Below are 26,081 nucleotides of genomic sequence, written 5' to 3' on the forward strand. Positions count from 1 at the left end.
TGTAAATGTACAGCGGAGGCTCTGCGAGAGTAGTTAAGTGGTAAGTGATATCGAATTATCCTTCCCATATTTTCCTTGCAAATAGTGGGAAATTACATGTGCTCGGATGGATTGATTCCAGACTAATCCTCGGAGGAGAAATGCAATATTTGCAAGCGGGTATGATCGATACTCTCGTTGAACTTTTCGAGGAAACTGATGTGGAAGAACGACCCAGGCGGGCATCTATTCAGCTTTTGACTGAAATCTTGACCAATAAAAGGGGCATTAGCGCTAAGTGGACGCCTCGCCTACTCGGTCATAGTCCTGTTTGCTACAAGAGCAGAGGGTGGAAAGTACAAGGGACACGGTTAGCGAGAGATACAACTGAAACTCGGGTAAAAGTCATTCCCTTCATTTTATCGCTCCGCGATTTCTACAGAAGCATATACTAACGATTTTTATGCAATCGTAATAATACAACAAACAAGCCTATGAAAATAAGAATTGTTAGTTATCCCCTATGCATGATAACATTAATTCCAAAGGCGCTAAAAACAAAAACTGCGCGGAAATGAAATGAGGGTTTCCCTTGCAATTAAAAAACTGAGAATCACAGAATAGTAATTGTTCCAGTATGATGAAAAATTGTGCTACGTAATTTAAACAATTTAGAAGAATGTTCCATCGATTTCTGTGTGGATACATCGATCCAAAATTAACTTTCGTTCCTCGTCGAGTTATCGGTCGTTTTTATCTCAGCCGTTACTAGAAAGTTAATTGCGCAGCGCGCGTGTCGCGCTGTCTGTACGATTACACTAATTTCCCTTACCCATCGATGCCGCGAAAGAGTTTGTTCTCCGTGGGGAAAAAGTTGTCAGTTTCGAAGCTGTCGCTGGTGAGAGAGACGTGCCACGAGCAAGGAGGGGGATGACGAGGGAAAGAGAGAACACCACAGAGGGTGGGTTTTAGGACGTGGGATGGCAAAGGGGGGTGACAGTGGGGATTCATTATCTGACAGTCTATTGTCATTCCTGCGGGCTGAGATTTTGCTCGGGCCAAGAGCAGCATCTCTGCTATATGACTGTGTACATACTATACATATGTGTGCAGTGATACGCGGTATCTCCCTTCTGGAAGCAGGTTTCGAAAGTCAGACATTCCATTCGATTCTTCCTTCTCCTCAGGCCCTTACGCGCATTCCGATCAAAGATCCGATCGGCCAACGAGGTTCCTCGATTTCGTAACACGCACGTTTCCAATATTCCGCGAGCCGCTACCACAATTCCGTCCTCCGATGGATCGCGGTAGCTTTTCAATTTAGCGCGCGTCCAAAAATTCATTTATACATACGTCGAAATAGGATCCCTCGCCGTGCTCCATTCAGGATAATGACGTACACTGCGATACACGATGCTGGATCAATTTGAATTAGTTATCGGGGATTATCTAGCGCCGATGAAAGTCAAGCGACTTCTTTTTTAATGAGTGGCATTAGTGGCATTTAAATTCATAGAATGATCGATCGAATACCCCTGAAACTAACGATTTCCTCGCGAAAGAGAGCCGCGCAGAGTCGTCGCTCGCCGCGCGACGCACACTGCACATTGTACTCGCGTATCGCGCCCCAGCGCGGGAGGAAACTTCATTTTCCCAGACACGACAACGGCCTACATTCATTGTTCCGTCCCGCTAAAGTAAATATACGCGCCGCGGGAGGGAGGGCGGGCGCGAAAAAGACGAACGGAAAATTAATCCGAACATTAGGCAGGAAAATTAAGGGGGGCCCCGGGTTGGCAAACAACGGTGTGCCACTCGTTATTACGAGTCTTATTCACCGCGTGGATATGCCCACGGTGTCATTAACGCCTCTACGGATGTACTGTCGTCCGCGGTATGAAGTGTCGTCTATGTCGGCCCGCGTGAAAATTAAGACTAACGAGGAAAGCGTTTCTGTATCGCGGCCAGAGGGAGAGGGGTCCAGGCCTCTCCTTGCCAAGCGAGAAAGAAGTTCCGCCGCGGAGATCTCGTCTTTCCTCGCGGATAATGAGATCCTACCGACGCCGCGCTCGATCGCACCCTATCATTTTTCACCGCTGATCCAAGCAAGTATCTAACTCACGGCAACACCGCGATCCCACGTTTACATTCCGCATCCCCCGTTATCCACCGCCCGTCTACGAAGTCAACAATTTCCGTACTTATCTTTCGCCTCTCTGTTTACCGATGCTTAGCTTCCTGCGGTACAGGGCGCACGGTCGGCCGAAGCCTCGCAGAGATTAAGATTCTCAGACAAGGATGCATAGAATACGATGCAGTGGCTCTGCTCGCTTGCTACAGTGCAGTGTGCGTTCACTTGGACAGTTCCCTTCGTATTTTACAGCTTCCTTTGACTATTAGAAAGTTCGCTACGCCTACGCTCTTTCGTAAAACGCGAACTTACGCTTAGCGGTTGTCTACGTACGTCTGCGTCAGTCGATCGTATATTTTCTCACCGAACGCCTTGAGCGCCCGCTCCCCGTGTCCTTTCAGCCCTCGAGGATCGTCGGAATATTTTTACATGCGGCTTAACGCGAAAGCATGTCACTCATACGTGAAACGATTAAAGTTTTAGAAGTATCGATTCCGCGGCGTTACCGTTGACAGACAGAGGGATCGTCAAAGAGCATAATAATTACTGCGCCCGCAGAGAAGAGGCTCAACCCTTTGTTCTATAGTCACTTTGCGAAAGGGGCTCTGCCAGGAGCGCTGGGATTCTCTCCCCAGCGGCGCGGGGAGGGGGCGCGGAGGGGCTAAAGGGGGCTCGGGGCGGTGGTTGAAGAGCATCCGTTTCAGTCGCGCCATTATGTAATTGATCTGGGCTTTCCGTACGCGATGATCGTGTAATGCGTTCCGCGTACTCCACGGCCGCGATTCTCCAACGATCTTTCTCATTCCTTTTTTCTACTCCTTCCCTCCCTCCATCGCTATCCGAAAAACCCCTGGGAGGCAGGGAACCTCGCGTCCACAGATTAAAAGGATCGCGCCAGCCAAAGGTGAGGAGCCGTTGGACGGTCAAAGTCGATACTCCCTTTCGTATCAATAGTCTCCTCGAATCGCACCTGCCCCTCCAACAATTGATAAATCTACAAAGCGGGAGATCCCGCGTTTCTAGCGGCTCGTCCGGGAGCAGTGGATCATTGGTTTAAAATGAACTTTCTTCCTCGCTTAAGATTTTAATCCCGTTAACATTTAACGACACCGCATAATCCGCGCGACGCGACACTCCGTGGGAAATACACGCGAAAACAGAATGCTTCTAATTCCATGTAGAGTACTCTGTGGAAGGAAGATAGGTTCGTAAAAGGTTCGATTGAAATCCGCCCTGGATATCGGCGCATCTCCGCTGCAGAGATGCGCCGATATCAGCGTAATCCGATCGCACGTAACAAAAGTGATCCCCGTCATATTTACCGTGGCGCGCGACTCGCGATTCATTATGATTAACTGTAACCGCGGCATGCCTACGCGATGATGGACACAATTAGAAAACGCCGATCGGGGGTGGCCCGATGAGTATCCACGGCGCGCGGTATGATTATCTATCCACTCTGTCCATTATTCATTTTCATTTGTGGGTCTATACACTCTGTCGGGTCCGATTTCGAATCCCGCAAAGCGACAATCAATCCATGATTCCAATTCTCTTTTCTCCTCCCGCTTCCATCTCCCTTCCCACTCTCTCTCTCTCTCTTTACTCGGTCTTAACGATTTCGACTCGTTCACTCGCCGACCGGTTACGTTTTTTACTCTTCCCATCTGTCCTCCTCCTTCGTCGATGCTCTGCCCTTTCCCTTTCGCGCACGCATCGCTGGCAGATATTTAATTAAAGTTGTTTGCGCGGCCGAAGTTCGGGAACTTCGGGGATAAGTTACCAAGCGGCTGGCAGCGAAGGAGGGGCCATTTAATTGTCCCCGCATTTAATGCGTCGCATCGCTCGGCAGTTATGCCCGTCATCGTGTCACCGGAAGCCGGGATCGGTGGTCGCCACCGCGCCGAAAAACCACCGCGACCGAAACTCATTCGCGTCCGCCTCCTTTTGTGGACGGAGCTTGCGTCACAGGCTCGCGGAACGTTACCTTTAATTTATTCCGATACGTATATACTTTTGCCGCAATTACACCGCGGGATTCGGTACGTCGCGCTTCTCATACGCCCCGGCTCACCCCGTCGAAATTACAGCGTAGCCGCCCTTCGCATTTATTTCGAATTTCTTGCTTTCCCGAGTTTTGTAATCTGCGCTGATATTGTAGCCGTATCAGTGTCCCTTGTTATCGCTGCCCCCTCAGTCCGCGCGCAATATTTCCAGCGCGCAGTAGTCATCGGGATTTCGGAACACGGGTATAACTGCAAATTGCATACCTAAAAGCCAATCTGGCTTCGGAGTAGGGGAATCATGCACAGATAATCTTATGAGCATAACGGTACAAGCACACAAAGCAGTAGCTAATCATAAGCATCTGCTGACGGCCTTTTTAGACGCCAGGGGAGCCTTTGATAATGTCAACTGCGACATTCTTCTATCGAAACTTGCAGAAATAGACTGTTCGGAAAATGTAATAAGATTTGTTAAATTCGTCACACATCAAAGAATTATCTTTACAGAAAAAACAGGCGAAAATTATCAAACCGTTTGTAAGGGCGTAGCTCAAGGAGGGGTGCTCACTCCGCTGTTATGCACCATATACGTTAGGAATATCGCTAGCGAAATTCCAAAAAGCAGCATGGTCTCAGAGTTCGCTCATGACATAGCAGTGTACTCTGAGGTCTCTCCGCTGACAAAATGCGGAAACTTAATTGAAAAAACTGTCCAAAGTATTAAGAAAAAATTACTTGATTTAGGGCTAGACCGTTCTCCACAAAAAACTATATTGTTACATTTTAACGATAAAAACATAAAACCAGGTGAAATACAAATAAAAATTGACCAATACGCTATCAAATCGAGCGAAACTGTCAAGTTTTTAGGAGTCATCCTTGACTACAAACTGAGTTTCGTCCCGCAAATCAATATTATTTAAATCAATACTATTTTGAGAAATGTAAATTACGTGTATGAATCCGCTGCTCAATATGTATAAATCTCTGTACAGCTAAATAAGCTTCATATGCTTCAATAAAAAAAAATAAAAACAAAAAAAAATAACTGCCAATTGGCGCATGGCTGAGAAATCGGTTAATAAAGAAGCTTGACCTCTGGAACGGAATCGCGGAGGGATGCGATACAAAGGGCCCGCGTTCGCGACGCCGGCGATGCGAGTAATTGACGCTTCTTCCCGCTTAATTGCACGTTGGCAATCGGGAAAATTCCAGCGACGCGGATTAAGCCGTATGCTTCGGAGCATGCCCGCGATTACGCGGATTACAGGCGTCCTCGATGAGGACAGAATTCGTTTCTTTCGACGTCGCTCCATTTCACGCGCTAATAGGTTCGCACCGCGTTCCGTGCGCGCTAGTGCTCGCGATGCCGCGTTTACGGATGCAAATCAGTTAAAAACCGAGATCTGTCGCCGGCGAGCCTCTGCCTCCTCGTTTTTCCCCCCGTTTTCCTTATTTCAGCGAAGCGACACGACGATACCAAACCACTGGAGCTCGATGTCAAAAGCATTATAGATTCAGTCGTACCCGGGCGAGCGTGAGCGAGAGGAGGGGAGGAAATTCTGCGTTCCGGCGAGCGGGGATCTCTTTGGAGCGGCAGCGAGCGAAAATCTTTCTCCCTGATTTACGCGCGAGGAAGCTCGAAACGGCGACGTCGCGAGAAAATCGCTGATAAGCGGCGCCGCGTCGGTGTGGACGGAGCCTTAGCGGGTGAAACGAGAGGCCAAGCGATCGCATAAACGTATTCGTGTCAAAAGCAGCTCCGGTCGAGACCCGAGTTATCCTCTGACCCCACTCTGTCATCTCGAACTTACTTCGCCTCCTCTTCGCGCCGCGTAGCCGTTATTTTCCCCGACCGCGATTTTCCAGCTTTCTATCCGAAACCTTTCGATGAAAAGGTTCCGGCCGACTCGCACGCACATACCAGGGTATGTCGAACGACGAGAGAGCTTTTTCAATTAGATAAAAAGAAGCGTCGGCAGGTTCGACAGTGATGAATTTGAAAAATTTATTCCACCGCGAAGCGTGCTCTTCCGTAAGATAGAGGTATCGCGTTCGTCGGTCGGTCAAAGGGAGGAATTCGTGTTTCCGCGTTCGAACAGAGAACCGTTGAGCGAAACGTCGCGGTTGCCGGCGAGCATTCTTCAGTATCGAATGCTCCCGTAATACGTTCTCTCGCGCGTGCAACATGCACACCGACGCGAGCGTTCTGTTTCTGTGGATATTCTCCGGCGACGCGGTGCATCGGTGCACTTTGAAGTCCGCGTTTGGTTGCATATTCCCCGCGCGGCGAACCGCGATAAAACACCGTGGCTCTCTGTGCGCAGTGCGGCGCGTTGCTCTCTGCCGCCGGAACAAAAATCTTTCGTTCAATGGGAAGCGTGGAGTAATTAAGGGCAGACGTCTGTCGATGAACTTCTAAACGCGCGGGGTGAGTTATTTACAGGCGAGCCGCGGCACCGGGGCGTGAAATCGCGGGGCTACAATGGAAACGAGTCGTCCGCGTGCGCGAAATTCGCGATCTCCTCGCGTGTCGCTTGAAATAGAACGCGAGCGGCGCTGACGCGTACCGGGAATTAATATGTAGAGGGAGGATCCGATATACGGAAAGGACAAATATAGATGCTGGCGTGTCTCTTGTTCTGCCCGCAAACGGTCTTGTTGACAATAAATGTCCGATATGGGAAGCGTTTGCGCCCACGACCGCTGATGATTACTGCGACGTTTCTATTTAATCGTTGGAGAGATTGTAATTTTACCGCTATTACGTGTGATTGATTCACTTATGACTGTTGGAAGTAGAGGATGTCCGACCAGTAAGGGGAATAAGGAACCCGCGTTCTTGACCAGTAGATGTGTCCGTGCAATAGACAGACACTCCGCACGGAGCTGACGCTCTTCTCTGCAGTTTGATATGTAGAGGAGACCGGGGCTAGTTGATACGTTCTTCAGTTTTCATTTTTTTTAATTTTTGTTTGCATTAATTACTTAATAACAAATATGCCAAAATATACTTTGGTCCTTCCTCTTTAATATATAGTAAACGAAAACTTGAGAAAATACATACAAAATGAATGAAAAAATGTTGTTTGGATGAAGACTGTGTATCAATTTACCCCACTGCGGAGCTAGTTACGATATTCTGTTGGCAATTATTTTCATTTTTTATTTGAATAATTCCTTAGTAACAAATATGCCAAGATATACTTTGGTCCTTCCTCTTTAATATATAGAAAGTGAAAACTTGAGAAAATACATACAGAATGAATGAAAAAATGTTATTTGGACGATCAATTTGGATGTATCAAAACTATTTACTGTTTCTCCATATAAACGAAACCAGTTAAAAAAACGATAGTTAACGTCAACGCACACAGACGTATGCTGAATCGTAATAAAGAAATGAACAACAAACTTCACATATCTCGTTCAAATGGAGCTACATATATACGGTGTCGAGATAATTCGTCTGTATCAACTAGCTCCAGTCTCCCCTACAAGTACATTTTTTCACTGATTGGCAATTAATGCTCGGCAAATGCTTTGAAAATAGAAAAATCTTCGCTGCCGAACGTCTCCGTTTCCCTCGAGCATGCTCTGTTTAGGAGGCCCCTAGACAAAACTCGTGCACCCTTCGTGCGGTCATTGATATCTCTCGGCGACCAGCGAGTTGGCCTGTCGATTCGAAATTCGCCGGTGTCGGAGGTAGATCTGAAATTGGCAATCGCTCCCTGTCACCGGAGCATCCGACTTTCCTGCTTCCACCGGCTCTGTTCTTACGATCCCGCGGCATTCACCCCTTGTCTGATCCAATAGTACCGCGCGCGACAGTGGAGAGACGATTATCCCCAAAACGTCGTGTATCCCGGACAGTTGTGTTGCCTAGCCCCGATATACTCGCGGCGTGCATACACGTGGAAAGTCGGACGTGTGTTGCTGGGGAGGCAAAGCAAAGCGGAGCAGAGCAGAGGAGAGGAGACCATCCGTAGGTGGATGTGCATCCGGCAACCTGCTGACAACAAGGCCCCAATACAGCCAGCCAGCCGGCAGTAGAAATTTACGCGCGCGTATCAGTGCTCGTGTACGTACGTACGTACGTACGTGTTCTCTACGTACGGCTCATCCGCGTAACATATGTACGCATGGGTCGCGTTAAGTGTAGCGTAGCTCTGTGATTCTCACCCGGTACCCAGCAGAGTTTCTCCCACCCGCAACCTCTCTCATCCTCGCGGCGCAGCTCTCGGCTCCTCTCCCTCGTCCCTCTGTCGTCGGTGCCCCCCTACCTCACCCCGCCGCCGGTCCGTTTCCTCCTCGAACCACCCCGCGCCGTCACCGCTGTCACCAGGCTGGCAGTCGCATCGTATCGCAAACAAAAGACGAGCGAGCGCGCGCCACTCATCGCTCGCGCTCGATGCGACAGCGAGTGACGTCCCTCCGCTTCCTCCTCTCCTTTCCTCGTCGGCCCAGCACCCTCGCGCGCGCGTACCCCCTTTCGCGCCACCCCACACACCACGCCGCATCACCGTTTTCCTCGGACCGCTATCGCTATCAGCCTTCTCTCTTTCTCACCCTTACCAACCCCCCTTTTCTCTCATTCTCCTCTCCCATGTCTCTTTCTATCCGTCTCGTTTCTCCGGTTAAGCTCACTCGTTCCCGCTTTTCTCCTTCTATCCGTCCCTCTTCTCTCTGTCCCTCTACTCGTTCCACCCTTCTCCATCTCCAGCAGAGAGACCTACCCTTTCCACCGTTTCTGCCTTCCACCCGGTTTCTGTTGTCACCCCTCCTCCTGCTGCTACTACTACTACTACTATTACTACTACTACCACCCCTGCCCGCAACCTCCAGCCCCCATCGCTTCTCTGACTCTCGCTGCTCTACGATTTCTGCCGGCCTCTTCACTCCCACCGACGGCCACCCTCTGTGTACTCTCTTCATCTTCCGGCGTGTCTCTCTTCGAGCTTCCCCCAACCTCTCTTTCCCGCCGCGATCATCCCCCTACCGCCTCATTCTCCTGCCGGCTGCTACTCCTCTTGCCAGCTCTTTTCCTCGGCCTCCTCTCCCTCCTAGCCCCTGAAACCTAAACCACCGGCGCGTAGTGGTACACCGACACAGATATAGAGTCAGTCGTGCCGGCGGAGCTATCTGTTGTTATCACCAGTTATTTGCATCCCTTCGTAGTCGGTGGGGTGGCTGCCACTGCCTGCTGGGTGGAGGCAGAGGAATGGGAGGGGTGGGAGGTCGGTAGCGGGACTGGGAGACGGACACACAGGGGGTTGACGGTGGGGGAGGGGTCTTGAAATTCTCGGGAGCTTTACTTCCCGGGAATATTACACGCCCCGCCGTGAGCTCCCGCCGATTCGAGTGATTCCTCATCTCTCGCCCTTTTCCTAACCGTTCCGTTCTTTCGCGAAAGCAGATGCGCAACAACGCGGCTATATTTACCGCCCTTCTACCCGTTAGATGAATTTCGATTTGATGGAATGCCGACCGTGTTTCGGATTTAAGGGAGCCGTCTCACTGGGCCTTGAAGTGTCTGCGTACGCTCGCACAAGCTAGGAAAAGCGTGTACGTATACGCAATGTGGTAAACAAACCGTTTCAACCATCTTTCGTCCTGGAATTGTCACGCAGGAAGTTTTTGCGGATATAGTTGCCTCCAGTAGACATCAGTGCAGGGTGGTCCGGTGCGTTCAAATGCTAATAAGCACCGTACGTTGAAATAATAATGAATTTATGACTCGAGAAATGACAGAATGAGGCTTCAAGGATTCTCCGCCACCGGCGCTGATGGTATATTCGTGCCATGTACCATCAGTAGTGTTGGCTAGAACCGTGATTTGTGAATCGCGAGTGATCCGATCACGTTCGTTCCCAATCACGGTGATTTTTCACAGTGATCCATGATTTTCGTCATCGCTTCTAATTGCTGCAGGCAGAACAGTGATTCGCGATTTTCGTGATCGCTTCTGATTGGTGCAGAGCATAACTGCTCTTTGCACACGCCACAGAACCCCAATTTCTACTTCCTCCCGAAACATTCTCAAGTCCTCACTGTTCTTATAGAATTTCAGTTGTATTTTTTGAACCAATGTAATCGTTCTTGATCTATTTAAATTAACAAATATTTCTTCACTTTAGTTAAAAATTATAACGTATTAGAAGGGATATTGAAACGCAAATTAGTATTGTTTCATCCGGAGATGGACATTATAAATTATTGAAATAAACTATCAAATTAAAGAGACTTTATCTGTATTTGGCGTCGAATAAAAATAACCCAGATTTAGTTTTACTTGAAACGCCACGGATGAATCAGTTTATTCGACGGGAATTCATCCGTCGGCCACAAATAATTCGTTTGACATTGTATCGCTCACCCGTCTAACCTGTCGCCTGGAGTTGCTCGCCGATGTATCACCGATTATGAAGAAACAGAATTTCTCTAGTTTTCATCTTATCAATATGAAAGTGATTCTGCCGATTAAATTGACAGAAAATAATATAAATCGGACTACTTTGAACGAAGCGGGCTTTCAATTCTGCAAATAAATTTTATGTGTAATATCGTTAATAATGATAGTTCAAATTGTGTCAGGTTTGGTATCTTTCCATCTTTCCTTCTTACACTCCCGGACCTCTCTGACGCTAAACGCAGCTCTCGTGCTGTATTTCTCCGAGACTTCTCGATAAAAAGATAGAACTCTGTGGCAACAGCACGACAGAGGCAGAGAGAACAGAACATGTGGCAACTATGCGTAAAAAATTTGTCTACTCAGAGTACCGAGAGATGTCATCTCTGTACAAGTTCTTTTTATCGACCGCAGTAGTTTCATTAGGGTCCGTTTGTTTACTGGGGACGCTTCGATCGATTCGGACCATAACAAAAATGAGACGGCCCCCTTAAAGGGCCGCCGACTCGTTGTTACACCGATGCTCCTCTTTGCGCCCCTTTCACCTCCTTTCTTACATCCTCCCTCTAGACTTTATCTTATCTGCGCTCGCTCGGGGATTGTTTTGAAAAAAAACTCAGTGGATTAGAAATAGTGAAAACGATTATTTATGTAGCTTTATGCGAGAACTAGTACTTATACAGTTTTAAGGACCTAACTTCTTTTGGTCCGAAATCGAAACAACTAATTCTGTGACTTTCCTGTCAGGCGGTTTTTATAAATACTCTCGAGATGTTCTAGCCGTATGAAGGGGATGAATGAACACTATAATCCAATGCTTCGCATCCCATTACCGAGATTCTCATCTAAAGCCAGCACACGCTGACAGCATTAGTAATGATCAAAAACCGGATTAGAAAGTTTCTGTCACGCCAGCTAGTGAGACGCGGCGCGCCAAGGGCCAGGACTTGAGGATGCACGCTCCCGATATCGATTCAACTACGGTGTGTGTCAGTCGCGATTCAGACCCCCTGGCCTGATCCTAACAAACGGATTAATTCGCGGGCCACGTTCGTTATAAGATTACCAGTGCGTAAGTACCTCGGTTGGAGCACCCTTAGCCCCTGAACGAGGGGCGCGTCAACGTCGAGGCGTCCTTTCCACCCCTCGCCTACCTCCGCAACCCCAAAGACAACGGCATCCACGGGGCTGCGGATCGCGATTTTCTCATGTCGCCGAGAGAAGCTGCGCACAATTCGAACGTTACAGCATTGTCGGCATGGGAAGCGCGCGAGTGTCTCGACGACGACGATTCGTTGTCTGAGGGAAGGTATTCCGGCCTGAACGGAAAGGGACGATGCTTGAAAAACGAAAGAAAGAGCCGAGGCTGAGGAATAGTGAACGAACACAAAGGAGGAAAAAAAGGAAGCCAGAGGGGTAAAAGGAAAAGCACGCGGGGAGAAAGAGAGCGAGAGAGGGAGACCCTGGAGGAACACCGACGAATCACCGGTGTTTAAAATTCCCGTGAGGCTTCGCGGTTTCGCGCTTCGGGAGAAGAGGTGGGAATAGAGGAGGAGGGGAGTGGGGGCTGGCGGAGGGATCGAGGTTGAAGGGGTTGCTGGAAAGGCGGCGGAGGACCAAGAGGAAACGAGGAGAAGGGGTTGAGCGCTCGGAGTCGACAGATTGCCGAGGGGACAAATAAGAGTGTATCCAGTCGCCAAACGCGACGAGGCGAATTTCGGGTAAATTGTTTCCCCCGTGCCCCGAGCCCTACCCTCCAGCGCCTCTTTTCACCCCCCCTACACTACGGATTCTCTCGCCCATCGCCCAGAGGAGATTCACTGGTGTCGTTGGAAGCGACGATTTAAATTTGGGGTACTTGCCCGCGAGGCGGAGCACCCTTCTGGACTGTGGGGTGGCCTTCACCTCTCGCGATTGAAGATCATCGATTTCAAATCGTCATACTTTCATCGCGATCCCCTCCTCCGTGGCTCTCTTGAAATCGCGTTCGATTAAGGATTCTTCAGTTCTAACGGGGACAAGATCGCAGAGAGAGCATTTTTAGATTTACCCGTGGTTTCTTTACTTTTATTATTATTATTATTATTATTATTATTGAAAATTAAACGAGAATTTCCCAATACAAAGCACAGTTACAACTACGTGATAGGATTTTCCTGACACAATAGTCTGAAGAGCTTCCAACTGAAAGAGGAACTACTACCGGAAAAGAAGTGGACATAGTCTACATAGGAGCTAGCACTGAACATTAAGCGATTCATTGGATCAAGTGACCCATATTTAGATTTGAATTTGCGGTATACGAAAGGTGGCCTTTTTCTGATATATAGCTCAACGAGTTCCAGTAGTGCAGAACAATTAATTTCACTCTTTATGATGTTAAAAAGAAAGGTCATGTCCGTTACAGTTCTGCGCGCAGAAAGCGTTGTCGTATTAAGTTTAACAAGTATCGATGCGAAATCATGATCCCAGACAGGCCTGTGAATGTGTAATTCATATCCTGCAGACCGCAGAAAATTTTTTCTTTAAAGAATCTTACGCGAGAACGTAAGGTACGATGCTACATTCAATTTGGAACTCGCGTACGGATCGTGAGGTTCGAGGGAAGCGTTGACAATGTAATCGCAACGAGGACAGCGAGTGAAAGAAGGAATCGCCGGCACGTCAAAGTCAAGGGTTTAAGTGCAGCGTTTGCCTGCGAGGTAAAACGCTTTCCTGGACCACCGGGGGACCGTGGACTTTTGGGAATTCCGAGCATTTACTTAGAATCGTTACGCCCTGACCCATCCTATTGTGCGGCGCGATGTTCATGCGGGTTGACCTTATTTCTCGTCGATCGCGACGAGCTTGCTTATTATCTGAACAATGAGATCCAATAGGGCATCGTCCCGTAATTCCGAGTTTCACATTTTCCCACGAGCTGCCACAAATATATATATCTTCGCTCTCTTCGAGTAACGTGGCAAGAATTCCAAGGGAAAGAAATGTTTCCCTTTTTATCGAGCGTCAAAGTGTACCTACCTATTCTAACGAAGTAGAATAATTCAAGAGGATTCTTTACGGCCAAATCATTTTCACTGTCCGACGTTAAAGGAAAATTAACAGAAGGAATTAAGTGAACTTTAATCCTGCTTTCTGGGTACGTCGAAGCAGAACCGGAAGCAAGTCTGGCTTAGGGCGGTGTGAGGAGTGTTACGAGTGCTTTCGCATATTACCCCCCGCAACGGGCCAATTAGCACCGTTTCAGGGTGTGATGTGAACGGTCATCTAACTTCTACATGTAGTGAAACATGTTACCGAGGATAATCCGTGCGTCGCGCGAAGTCTCGATGAATAATAAATATTGACGGCGTTATACACGCGATCGACGTTACCAATATTCAGGCGGCTGTAATTCTTGCGTCATCCCCGAATATTCTCAATCTTCCAGCATTGTTAACGTAAAAGCGTTTAAACAAATGTCTTCTTAACGACGAACTGTACAATTTTTTTCGCGGAACCAGTGAATGCGACCGTTACCTCGGACCGCTTTGTTTAATTCTTTATACGGCCGATGGGGTTGGCGGAGCTAATGCGAAAATTAAGCACGCACAGTGCGTATCTATGCAGGCGTGTACGTGGATCCCTCGTCCATTGAAAGCTACATCGCTCACCGTATGTCCCCGTTCGCGGCTTAACAAAACGCGCCCGTTGCGTTCGAGGCAGCGAGGGATCCCTCGGAATCCTTTAAATTCTGAATCGAATCCATCGCGCCGAACCCCATCGTCATTTTATCCGCTCGCGGAATTCGGCTCGTCGAAGAAAATCTGCTCGGCGGCCTCTGTAGCGTACGTTACCTGCTATAAAAACTTTTACCTCGTATCATTCGCCCTTAACGATAACGTACCTTGCAGAATAATTACAAATTATTGAAAACATACGCTAGCAAAAATTATTCGAAATCTGTGCATCGAATTCGACCACTGTTCGTTGCGTTAACTAAAAAAGGTAATACAAAACGGAATGCCGCGATATACGGACGTCTCTCAGTGCCTGTAACGCGAAGGCGTAACGTGTACGAGCTATTCCACGTCAAAACGAGTAGATGAAAGATTTAGTTTCACCCGATTCTCTTAAAAATTACAGCATTTGTCGATAACCTTGTAAAAACAAAGTATGCTGAATTTCAACGGCCTATGTCAAATAGTTTTCGAAATACTTAATGTTAAAGTTTCGAAAATTGAAAAATTGAAACAAAATCGGCTGACGCGTCATCACTTAAACTGTAATATCTCGGTCATTTTTAAAGATAATGCCACCGTCTTGGGCTCATTTTAAAGCTGATGGAATTCTTTTTCAAACTGTATATAGAATATTTTGCTTATTGTTAATAAACTTAACAGTAATCGATGTAAAATATTCAAATCGCGATTTGACATCGTTCCCACCCACGGTCCGGCTTGAAAAAAATACCATTCGATTCGTTAAGTCTTCAACTAATAAATGCTTTTTTCAAAAAAGTGGAGAGATTTTGGGAATAGTTAAGAAAAAAATAAAACTTACGATAGTGCACACCGCTTGGAACTGCACGGATCCCATGGTCAGTCCGCACGCACGCGTTTTCAAAACAATAGCCTAGTGTAGGAAAGTAGTTACATACGATTGGTTGAAACAAATTTTTCTTTCGGTGTTTTCGGTATTCTCGAGAAAAATAGTAGGAATATCTGCTACCTACTATTGCTAATCTTTTATATGGAGTTTATTAACAATAAACAAAATATTCTATATACGGTTTGAGAAAGAATTCCTTCAGCTTTAAAATGAATATAAGACGGTGGCATTATCTTTAAAAATGACCGAGATATTACAGTTTAAGTGATGACGCGTCAGCCGATTTCGTTTCAATTTTCGAAACTTTAACATTAAACATTTCGAAAACTATTTGACATAGTTGAAACTCAGTGTACATTGTTTTTGCAAGGTTATCGACAAATGCTGTAATTTCTAAGAGAATCGGTGAAACTAAATTCTTCGTCTATTCGTTTTGACGTGGAATAGCTCGTACGCGAAACGATTGACTCGTACCACTAGCTACGTCTGCACTCGCCGTGCTCATACCACTTAAACCGTTCCACATAATTCCACCGCGAACAAACGACTCCCACCTGAGATAAACTCGCCATGGCACGCGCGTTTCAATTGTAGCGTCCATTAAAGATCGATATCCCCAGTCGTGAACGATAGCAGATTCTTCCCTGGCAATGTAAACATATCTCGCGATACGTCCGTACGCCGAAAGAGTAGGTACACAAAGAAGGAAGGTACCAAAAGAGGGAGAGAAAAGAGGTCGGGATAGACGCGGGCGGTAGGGAAAGATTCTCTTTTGCCTATATCTGTTTTCCACTTCTTTTTTTTTTTTCATCCTCGTGGCAGGGTACGGCTGTAGCCCTCTCCCTCTCGTGTTCTCTCCCCCTTTTTAGTGCCGCCCTCTTCCTCTCCTTCTCGTTCCTTTTTCCACCCTCCTCCCCTTTCCCGCGCAGCTCCTCTCCCCTTTATCCGCGATCTTCCTCGAACCTAGCTCGACCGTCCCTTTCTTTCCATCCGCGCCGCGAAAATGTGGCATTCAACAGGGCTTCCACGGTGCTTGCGGTGGTGCGGAATCCGCGCCGGTTCGCCGCGGCGCGGGGGTGCATCGGGGAAATGATGCGCAGATTGGCCGGATCATCTCAAAAACCACCACCCTCTGCCTCCAGCCCCCTCCCTCCTGCTACCGTTCGTCCCCCACCGATCCGTCTCGCTCGCACCGACGCGCGGCCCTGCAACGACGGCCGCCGTTCCATCTCTGTCCGTCACTCGCACCTCTCGTCGCCGACGGTCGCCAGGGATGGAATACAACCCCCACTTTCAGCACCGCCGCCGAACAACCACCCTACCGCCGCTGCCTACCACGGTGCCCGACGACGAGTGACTGAGTCCTCCGATTATTATCTCATTTGCTGGCACGGGCAGCACGCGACGCTACCAGTGTCGCCTGCAGGATCCGTGGATCGCTATCCCTCCTGGATCACCGACCACACGTCCGGACGGGAACTCCTGCCGCCGAGCAACCTGTCGCCGCGCGTACAGGTGAGTCATACCTGGGACTCGATTCCTTCCATTCCCCGCTGTTCACCGATCGACAGTGCACCTACGACCTCCCCTTTTTTTCTCCGCCCGTTGTCCATTGGCCCTTCTCGCAAGTGACGTTATTCCGTGTGAATTCCAATGAGTTTCTGGTGCCACCCGCGAAGTTGCTGGTTTTGTACGATGCACGAGGTGGTGGTGTTTGAGGAAGTTCGGTGGTTCCGGGTAGTTTCCCCCAGGTGTTACTGTTTAAGAATGTCACTTGGAACTCGATCTCGAAATGTTTATATAGAATTCCAGTGAAACACACGTGGGTAGGGATGGATTGTTCTGCGGGCTTGGTGTCGAGTATCGTGGTTGAGGGAAATGGTACCGTGCGAAGGACGGAACTGCTTCGCTATGCAGTTACCGTATGGAGTTAGTTCTCTTAAGTACGAACGAAACATTTTCGACGCGAAGCGATGCAGGAGTTACGCGCAGGGAACTTCCTCTTCGTTTAGGAAACACAGCTTAGGGTGAAGGGAAGAGATGACTTTCGGACTTGCAGGAGCGTTGGTTGTATTCATTTAATATATCGTTACACACATTTTTACAGGGAAATATATAAGTGGACAAATCGACCCGCGTTCGCTGCAATTATTGGGAAACGCGAAAGTGCCGTGGCGGAGTAAATCGAAAGAATCGGGTTGTACAAACGAGATGAATCCAACATTGGCACACAACGCGAGTATCAAGCGTGTATCGCGTGTCCGATAATAATTCATCATACAACCCCAAAGGTTGGCCCTGCACGGTGCTTTGAACCGCGTGTTTTCTTCCACCGGACAGTACTGATTATCACTTCATCGCATTTCAATTTAGACAGATAAAAACGACGCGGGATTACTGTATACGTAGAAATCTATGAACGTTGCTTAGAACTCTACTCTGTTGCATTATCCTTAATATATACAACATTAACGATTCTAAGTATGTCATCGCACTGTATCGGTAACGCCAGTCAATCAAGATCTAAATTACTTTATCCTTTTCAACAGTAGCGCACTCAGGATTTAATCTTGGGGGGAACCGAGTTGAACGGGTAAAAGTATTTTCAATGCAAATTCAATAAAATTCATTAGGTGATTATAAAAATTTATGTAAAAAATAAAATCCAGTTTCTCTTTCTTTTTACAAAGCTCTTTTTACATTAACCTCGTCGTTCCTTTTTCTTTGGGGGGTGCCAAGGCCCTTGGTCCCCCTCTGGGTGCGCCACAGCTTTTCAATGATATCCTCTGCATTTCCTAATTCTAAGTTCGATGCATACAATTCCTTAGCAGTGACTTAAACAAACTTCCAATTGTTTCCCTCTTCCGTGGTACAGAAAATTGAATAAGAAAACTTGTATCGACTCGCCTGACCACCATTCCTCTTCTTCTTCGAATCGATCGATTCCCGTGGACGTCCATAGTCATTGACAGTAAGCAGTCGTGCCGCAATTCGTGCACCCGCGGGGGCGTTAAAATCACTTGCCTCTTAGCTGAAGCTATCGCGTTACGTCCACGAATTCTTGCCCAGGGACTAATGGAAGCTCCTTATCGCCGTATCGTTGCACGCTGCACACCCAGCTAGATATTCCGTGTCCTCCGTTGCCTGCACTGCTTTATGAACGCAGAAAGAGGGCCGTTCGAATTACGGAGGGAGTTCAATCGTAGAAAAAAAAGCCAGCTTCTGCTGCGACTGACATTTTTTTTCCTCTCTATGTAAAGCGAGATCGTTTTGCGTCGGGAGTCGTCGCGCAATAAAAATGTTTATGCGGACAGTAAAGGGATCGGCGTTACACGGAGGGGAAATGAGGACGTGTGTCGTGCGTGAGGAGCGAAGAAAGAGCTGAACATTCGTCGGGACCGGGGAAGTAATGGATTCCTCGCGTGCGTCGATGACCAAACATATTCCCAATACACCATCTTGCCCTTTCGCAGTTTTATTGCCCTCTAGATTCTCCTACTTCCCTATTCTGAGATTGTCGAAGGGTAAACACACTGCTAGGTAATTGCGGAAATGTTTAAATTCCGGGGGAATAATATGAAGCTACCATTGCCCGACAACTTTTATACGTAGTTCTGCGACTAAGTGGCACGCATTATATGGGGGAGTGGTTCGCTCCTGTAAGTCCAGGAAAGAATCGGAGAGAAGGAACGTCTACAAGAAGGAAGATGACGCGTGCAAAGGGTGGGAAATAAGAAAACAAGATGCGTAAAGAAGAGGGGAGGCTCTCCAGGAGGGTGGGTGTGCAGGAAACGAGAATCGAAGGAAATTAAGATGCGTGAAAGGGTAAAAAAAAAGAGGACAAAAGAGGGGCGAAGGAGAAAAGAACAAGCTACGTAAGGAAGAGGCTAAAGGAGAGGAGAAGCTGGAAATGAAGGTGTGCGAAGATGGGGTTGAAGAAGGAAGCTCGTTGGAAAGAACGAGCGGAAGGGTTGGCAGGGACGGGAGAGGGGCGAGGGCTGAGGAACAGCGGGAGCGGGAAGAGCGAGGGAGAACGCTGGATAGAAGCGAGTGGAGCAGCAATGCAAATATTCGCGGCGACAGAGATTGAAACAATCCGCCAATTAGAATCGTCGACGTGAACGGGATTATGCAGATTCGCGGTGGGTGCGCGGACAGACCAGGAACGGACTGGCAGCTGCCGCACCGCTCGCTTAATTCAATCCACCGAGTTGTCTTATGAATCGTAAACCGTCCTTTCCCCTGCCCCGTGAAACCGAAACTGCGCCTCGCGCGAAGAAACGTCGTCTTCGCCTCCGTGGAGCGACGGCGCGGCCATCCGCGGCGGTTCGCCTTCAACGGAATAATAATGTAACCCGTAAAACTCCGGCTTCGGAACGGGGTGCCACTCTCGTCCCTTTATTATTGCCTTCCGACAGACTTCGCTGAAGAAAAAATCGTTCCATCTGGCCTGGATACTTTGTGGAAGCTTTGTTACTTGGAAGCTCGTCCATCGAGCATCGTCTTCCTGATAACTCAAAGATATTACGCGATGCATCTTGCAAAATTATAGGTGGACGGACTCGCTGATCTTTGAGATAGAAACACAATCCCAGCTCGTTCAATTACTTGTATAATAATAATAATAATAATACTATACGTCTTTATTACACCATTTCAATTAAAAATTAAAATGCTGCTCTACTACCTAACCCAATAAGTAACAGAGATACCCTAACCCCAGAAAGTAGAAAGGAAGGAAAGTTCAAGGAAGTGGTAAGGACACCATGAGAGGATAAAAAAGCGAAAACTATGTTTAAAGGAAGTAAACAACGGCCGAGAGTGTTTATTAGGAGAAAAAGAATTGTAATAATAGGAGGATGCGTAGGAAAAGGGCGCATTGAATTTACAGATACGGCGGAGAGGGAGACAGAAATGTAGACAGCATCTAGAATGCATAGAGAGCGTAGTGTGAAACAGATCCTCGGCGTGCCAGTTGCAAGAACCTTGTAATAAGACATCAGAGATGATAGAGGAAACGTACATTGTAGCAACTCGGCTTGTCGTCTGATCAATTAGTCCCATCTAGGCGAGTGACAAGTACGCGTGGAGGTAACTGAAATTGAGCGAGGCACGTTCGAGATACTTAAAGAGAACTGTTCGCCAGCGAAGAGTTGCAGACTTTTTATAAAAGGGGAAGGCTGAGAAGAGAGGGGAGTGTTTATTACAATTTTAAAAAGACACTTAAATGGAATATTAGAGGGGTGGATCCGGCAAGAATGCGCTACCGTTGACTTGAAAGTCGACTTCTGAAGAGGGGAACCCAGCTGGGAATAAATTGTTTCGCCGCGGCGAGAACCTGTAGTAAATACTGGCGGACTTACGGCGAAGGTTTCTTTATCTGTCCCGGTAATAGAATAAAGAACCGACGGCCGATGGAGATTCTCACTTTTTGCAAAATTGACGTATCCCCGGGAGCGCGCCGTTGAATTATTTTACTTGGGGCAATAGGATTTAAATACGGAGAGGCGGGAGCGAGAAGATGCTGTAACGTTTCCATAAAGTCGTTGGGGCGAGGTGTATGTAAATTCGGCTGCAGTTCCGCCGCCTTGTTCCGGGGCGTGAATTTTTATAAACTCCGATGGAAGACAAAGAATTGAAAGAAATCCCGGCCAAGATCGCGGCGATTGATGTCCCAGAAATCCGGGATCCTCTTTATCGCGGGCGGCAGTTCGAGGCTCGGTTAAAAAAAAAAAAAACGGTGCGCCGCTGAATTTCATGAAGCGCCCGCGCCTTTAAAATCTCCCGTTCGGAGTGGAAGGGAGCCCGCGGTGTAAGCAATGGAAACGCGCCGCTATTGTCTTCCGCCGAAGCCATCGCCGAGGGAAAAAAAATCGTTTCGTCCCGGGGGATTCCTCAGAAAGAGTTCCGTGTACCCGTGTGCCTTTCGCGTGGCTTTTGTATCCCTTTCTCGTTGCAGCGACGATAAAAAGATCTCTCAAATATGACACGCGACGGGAGGGGGTGCCTCGTTCAACGCAGGACTAATAACGATCCACAGTTTCTACCGAAAAGAAGGAACTTAACAAAATATTATAACGAAACTCGCGTCTCAGAGGAAGGCGAAGTTTTTCAATTTTCAGGACACAAAAAAAGTTACAGCACCCTGTATACAATCGCATTTCCTTAAAATCTCCTTCGACGCAATCAAAGGTGCCTGTACGCCCCTCCCCCCCCCCCTCCCCTCTTGTCCCCAAAGCGCCAGAAAATTCGTTTCGCGCTTGCATCCCCTCGTAATAACGTGTAACGCTTTTCAAAGCCTTGTTTCCCCTTTCACCGTAAAACGGCCGCGTAATGAGGGTGCAATATTCATTAATTCAAGAGGAAATGCCTTAAAATACATTAAATCGTGCCATCGAGCAACGGCGGCCACGTTTGATCGTGTTTATACGCAAGAAATCAAAGGATTTTCGATGCCGGCGGGGCCAGAGACAGTTGGAATTATGGGGGTGGACGGGGCGCGAGCGTCGGCGACGGGCTCGTATTTATCACGAAGAGTAAAACTGACAGCAGTCCATTTCCTGTTCGTCCTGCCTGTCTGGCTGAACATAATATCTCCTGACGAAACAACGTGGACGCCGTTTGTTTGGGAAACAATGGACCGAAACAATACCCAATCCCTTCTCGGTACGCGGACACGGATACGGTCCGCCGTTCTGATTTCCACGCCCCGCTACTATCCTCGGCCTTTCTGCCGCGTGGAAATCTTTCCAGGACTTCGGAGACTTGGGCTGCTCGCGAGAAAAAACTTTCTCGATTCGGCTGGCCCGTAAATCGTGCGTATTAACGAGTCCACCCCCCTGGAATGCATCGCGAGCTGTTGATTTCTGGCTGGTCTTCCCGATGGGTACAGTTCCATCGTAATGTCCACGACCTGAGAACGATGAAGAACAAAATGATCCTCCTTTTTAGAACGATTCATTTATCAATTTCGCACAGTTCTAACTGAGACGTTAACGAAGTTGCTCGTATTCGTTAGTTCCCGCGACGATCGTCAGATTTTCGTAACGTAGAGCGTGTTGCGCGGGGTGGAGCAAGTAAAAGTGCAGGATAACGGACGGCCAGTACGACTGAAGCTCGTCGAAGAAATTATAACTGCATTAATCACGAGAAACTGTCGGATCTCGGGGAACATTCCCTCTAATTACTATTTGTTCTCGGTCGCGATTGTTCATACAACCGCAGCGCCAAGTTTAATTGAAATACCGTACGACCGTAGACTCTCATTAACGATTTCTCGGGGATTCCTCGAGGATTCCTCGCAAGACATCCGAGCGAGCGAAAACCGAACGTGCACTTGACAGAAATTAGTAATCCTTAATGGATGATGCGACGCAAGCCTGGTATTACCCACCACCCCTCCTCCCATCCCCCCTTTCCCTCGTCGTAGGCGTCGGCTGCTTGGTCTTAGACTTAACAGCGGCGGATATTCAATTAATTTCAGGAGACAATAGTAGCCCGTTTCCGCTCCGACGATTTGTACATACCGTGCTTCATCTTTTGTGCGTCGCGTCGCTCGGTTATTATGGAAACTCGCTGTTGCTGGGCTTTACCGTAATTCACGCGTGCTAGGAAGCTTCATCGTTGCGTCGTAAATAATAACGATTCAGTATTTCATTGCTTCCTGCTAGAAGGATCGAAGTCAGCGTACAGAGTTCGGGTTGACGAAATATTGTTAGAAAAACAGTCTCCTCCCTCCCCTTAAAATCCGAAGAAGAGACTGTGGATAGTTAAATGAAGCTTGCACCTAATTCGTTACGATTTCCTCAGTGGCCATTCTCGAAAACGATCAACATGACGACGACCACGGGCGACCCGTCGACCCTGAAGACACCGGCCTCCCTCTCAGGCGGCGACCTGGTCTCCCGTCTACTGGCAGCGACACCCCCGTACCTATACAACGTCCCTCTGACGCCGCACAGTTTCTTCTTCAGCGAGATGCTGCGCTCGTTCGTGCAGGCTAAGACAGAGGCATCCTCAGCGGCGACAGCGAACACGACGAGCGCGCCGAGGCGTCGCAAGAGGTCCTGGCGCGACGCTCGTGACCGTCCCCTGGAGCTGACCACGAAAGAGAGGCAACACCACCACCACCATCATCATCACCACCAGCAGCAACAGGAGAAATACTTCCACGCGCAGCAGCAGCAGCAGCAGCCCGAAGCGCGGCTGGAGAACAGGGGCAAGGCGGACGTTTACGATCCCGAGAGCAAAGTGGCGAGCTTCGAGCAGAAGCCAAGCTTCGGCGGGGACATACTGAAGCCAGTGGACGAGAACAAGCCGGACTTCGGTAAACAGAGCAAGAGTTACTTCGACGAGCGGCCGCGCCACTTCGAGCAGGCGCAACCGCCCGAGAGCATCTTCCCGAGCGAGCTGCAGAAGGTGAAGCCCGAGGACACGCACTCGGCGGACCGCAAGAACTGCACCTACAGCGACAGAAGCGCGTACGACGAGCGCACCAAGAGCGTGATAGGGAATCAGGAGCTACCTCCTTTGCTGCCGGACCAGAAGAAGCTGGACTTTTCGAGGAACTTTCTGCCCGGCCTCCCCGGCAGGGGCTGCGACATGCTGCAGGGCGTGAAGGGATTCGGCCTGCCAGGGAACGTGGCCAACCCAGAGTTTCTTCCCAGCCCGCTTTGGTACCCGCCTTACCCGATGCCCCAATCGTACCCCGGCATCGATCCGCTGCACTTCTTCATCGACCTACGCGTGTCCGGGCACATCTGGGATCGGAAGCTGAGCGAGAGGCAGCTGCCGTTCAAAGGCAAGCACTGCTCCGCCTTCAGCGTGCCGCAGTCGAAAGAGTACAGCAGCAACAGGCCGCTGAATCTGACGAGGGACGAGGCGAGCACGTCCAGGGGCAGCGACGAGAACTCCCACGGTACCAATTATATTTTGAGACACCTCACCAGGACGTACAGGCACATAGGCCAGGCACAGAAGTCGACGAGGAGCGAGACGTCGACGACGGAGAGCGAGGAGACCTCGAAGGAGCTGGACGACGGTGGGTGGTTGCTTTTTAAAGTCGTGGTATCGGTGTGCATGGGTTTTATTTATTTGTCCATTCACCTTTCTGTTGCTTCTTTAACCCTCTAGTGCATACGCCTGCCTTAAGGCGGGCACCTGACTAATCCAGGAGTTGGGCGATTATAACTTTTTTTTTCAGAATTCTCAGTTGCCAGCCTTAAAAGTATTGCCACACCGCACATATTAGCCTAAGAAACACGTCAATCTGACGTTTCGACTTGACAGAAATCTAGTTTGAAGTGCATTTTTGAGCTAAGCATGCTGCGAAAATTATTTGTGACAGTAACAAAATCAAATAAAATACTTCCCGACACCGTACAGGTAAAAAAAATTATTGGTAAGTAGTTCGTGTAGTGATCTATCGAATGGAATAAAGATTTGAAAGCAAAAAATAATTTACACACTGTGAAGTGAGGCTGAAAAATATAAATTTATATTTTTTTGAACATTTTTTCATAGTTTTTCATTGAAAATAAAGTATTTATTTTATAAAAAAACACTACATTTTTTGTACTTGCTACATGATCCCGCCTTAAGGCGGTGACCCAGAAGGCTGCCCTGGGGAGCCCAGACGTCCTCCAAATTCATCGGATTCGGTCTTTTCATCCCCGAATTAGGCTAGTCTAATTTTTCCAACTGAATTAAAAATCTATGCACTAGAGGGTTAAAGGTTTTGTGTATTGGGTTAGAATCGTTTCCTTGCGGTTGATATTTACTAATGGAAGGCTAGGAGGATCTTAAGGGAAGGAGTTATTAATTTTCTGCTTGTTGCGACGCATGCCGCGCTTCTAGCTGAGTTACTGATCGATTATACATTTAATTGGAACATGCAGGCGAGAGGTACCCGAAAGCTGAGAGCACAGCGACCACGTCGACCGCGAGCCAGGACGAAGGAAGGAAAGATCTCCGAGCTCTGATTGGCCTCGAGCTGGTCGTCGATTACGTGAAGGAGCCCAAGGGGGATACCTCCAACGAACAAACCTCCCAAGTAACCGAATAACTCGTCAGAATCGAACGATACTCTTCCGTTCTTGCCTGTATAAATAGATGTAGACACTTGGAGTCACGACGGCCATCAGACTTTGCTCGACCACGTCGTTGTTCTCGGTAACACAGAAAGCTCCGGACTTTCTCAGACTGTCGCGAAACGATCCCGTCTGACCCTCTTCATTCCTCTTCTCCTTATTTAACGTACCAGGTGTATTCCCGCGTCTAGACGAATCACGACTGCCGTCGGTGCTATCTCTTATCTCACGTACTTGGAAGTAATGAATGTGCTTCTCTAATCCGATAAACAATTCCACGAGACCCGCGTTTGCGTCGCCATTAACGAAACACGAGACGTTCTCGTATCCTCCGTTCGGTACCATACCCTTCCAGGCACCGTCTTTCCGATCCAGCAGCCCGCTCACTTTTTTTCTGTCGTTCTATTAAACACATTCCCTACCTTGCGTTTCGGACTCGATCGAATGGGTTAGTTTTTAGTGAAGAGACAGACCTTCTAGAGATCCTCCGGGGGGCAGAGGCACTCCGCTCCGAATTCAACTGTATGTGATATGCGCTGTACATACTATAGTAGTGTTCTATTGTATCTATATGTACCGATAGAAAGTATTCGACGTGTATATTAAACGTAATAAAAGATAATGCGACTGAACCGCGTGAAGCTGCGTATCAACTTCGCGAGGCTTCTTCGGATCCCCCACTCCTTTTCACTTTGCACAAAGTGATCATGGTCGAGGTAGTCTCCAGGCTCTCCACACCGCGGGGCGTGCCTCGCGAGGAAGCCTCGCGAAGTGGATACGCAGCTTAAGAGAGCTTCTGTTCTTCCCAAGACGGATACAATCGTTTAATAGCTGAACCTTCAAGGGGATTGCGTAATCAGTATCCGATCGATCGGCTC

The 26,081-nt window shown here is 48.3% G+C and overlaps 1 protein-coding gene across 2 annotated transcripts; it reads left to right on the forward strand.

Annotated features, from left to right (window-relative positions):
* Positions 1–25,835, forward strand: LOC143366663 (uncharacterized). 2 transcript variants are annotated; one of them, XM_076807898.1, is made up of 3 exons: positions 1–377; positions 22,925–24,155; positions 25,012–25,835. In XM_076807898.1, the coding sequence occupies exons 1-3, from the start codon at positions 141–143 to the stop codon at positions 25,176–25,178; spliced, it is 1,635 nt and encodes a 544-aa protein (XP_076664013.1). In that variant the 5' UTR covers positions 1–140; the 3' UTR covers positions 25,179–25,835. The 2 variants fall into 2 exon arrangements, with proteins under 2 accessions (XP_076664013.1, XP_076664014.1); XM_076807899.1 differs by lacking the exon at positions 1–377 and adding an exon at positions 16,398–16,630.
* The last annotated feature ends 246 nt before the right edge of the window (positions 25,836–26,081 follow it).

Source organism: Andrena cerasifolii, chromosome 3 (genome assembly GCF_050908995.1).
Source record: "Andrena cerasifolii isolate SP2316 chromosome 3, iyAndCera1_principal, whole genome shotgun sequence".
NCBI lineage: Eukaryota > Metazoa > Arthropoda > Insecta > Hymenoptera > Andrenidae > Andrena > Andrena cerasifolii.

Bases quoted from the DNA above. Each gene is read 5' to 3' on its own strand.
- LOC143366663 (XM_076807898.1), top strand. From the start codon at position 141: ATGCAATATTTGCAAGCGGGTATGATCGATACTCTCGTTGAACTTTTC. The intron at 378-22,924 runs GTAAAAGTCATT...CGATTTCCTCAG, and splicing joins GAGATACAACTGAAACTCGG to TGGCCATTCTCGAAAACGAT. The intron at 24,156-25,011 runs GTGGGTGGTTGC...TGGAACATGCAG, and splicing joins CTCGAAGGAGCTGGACGACG to GCGAGAGGTACCCGAAAGCT.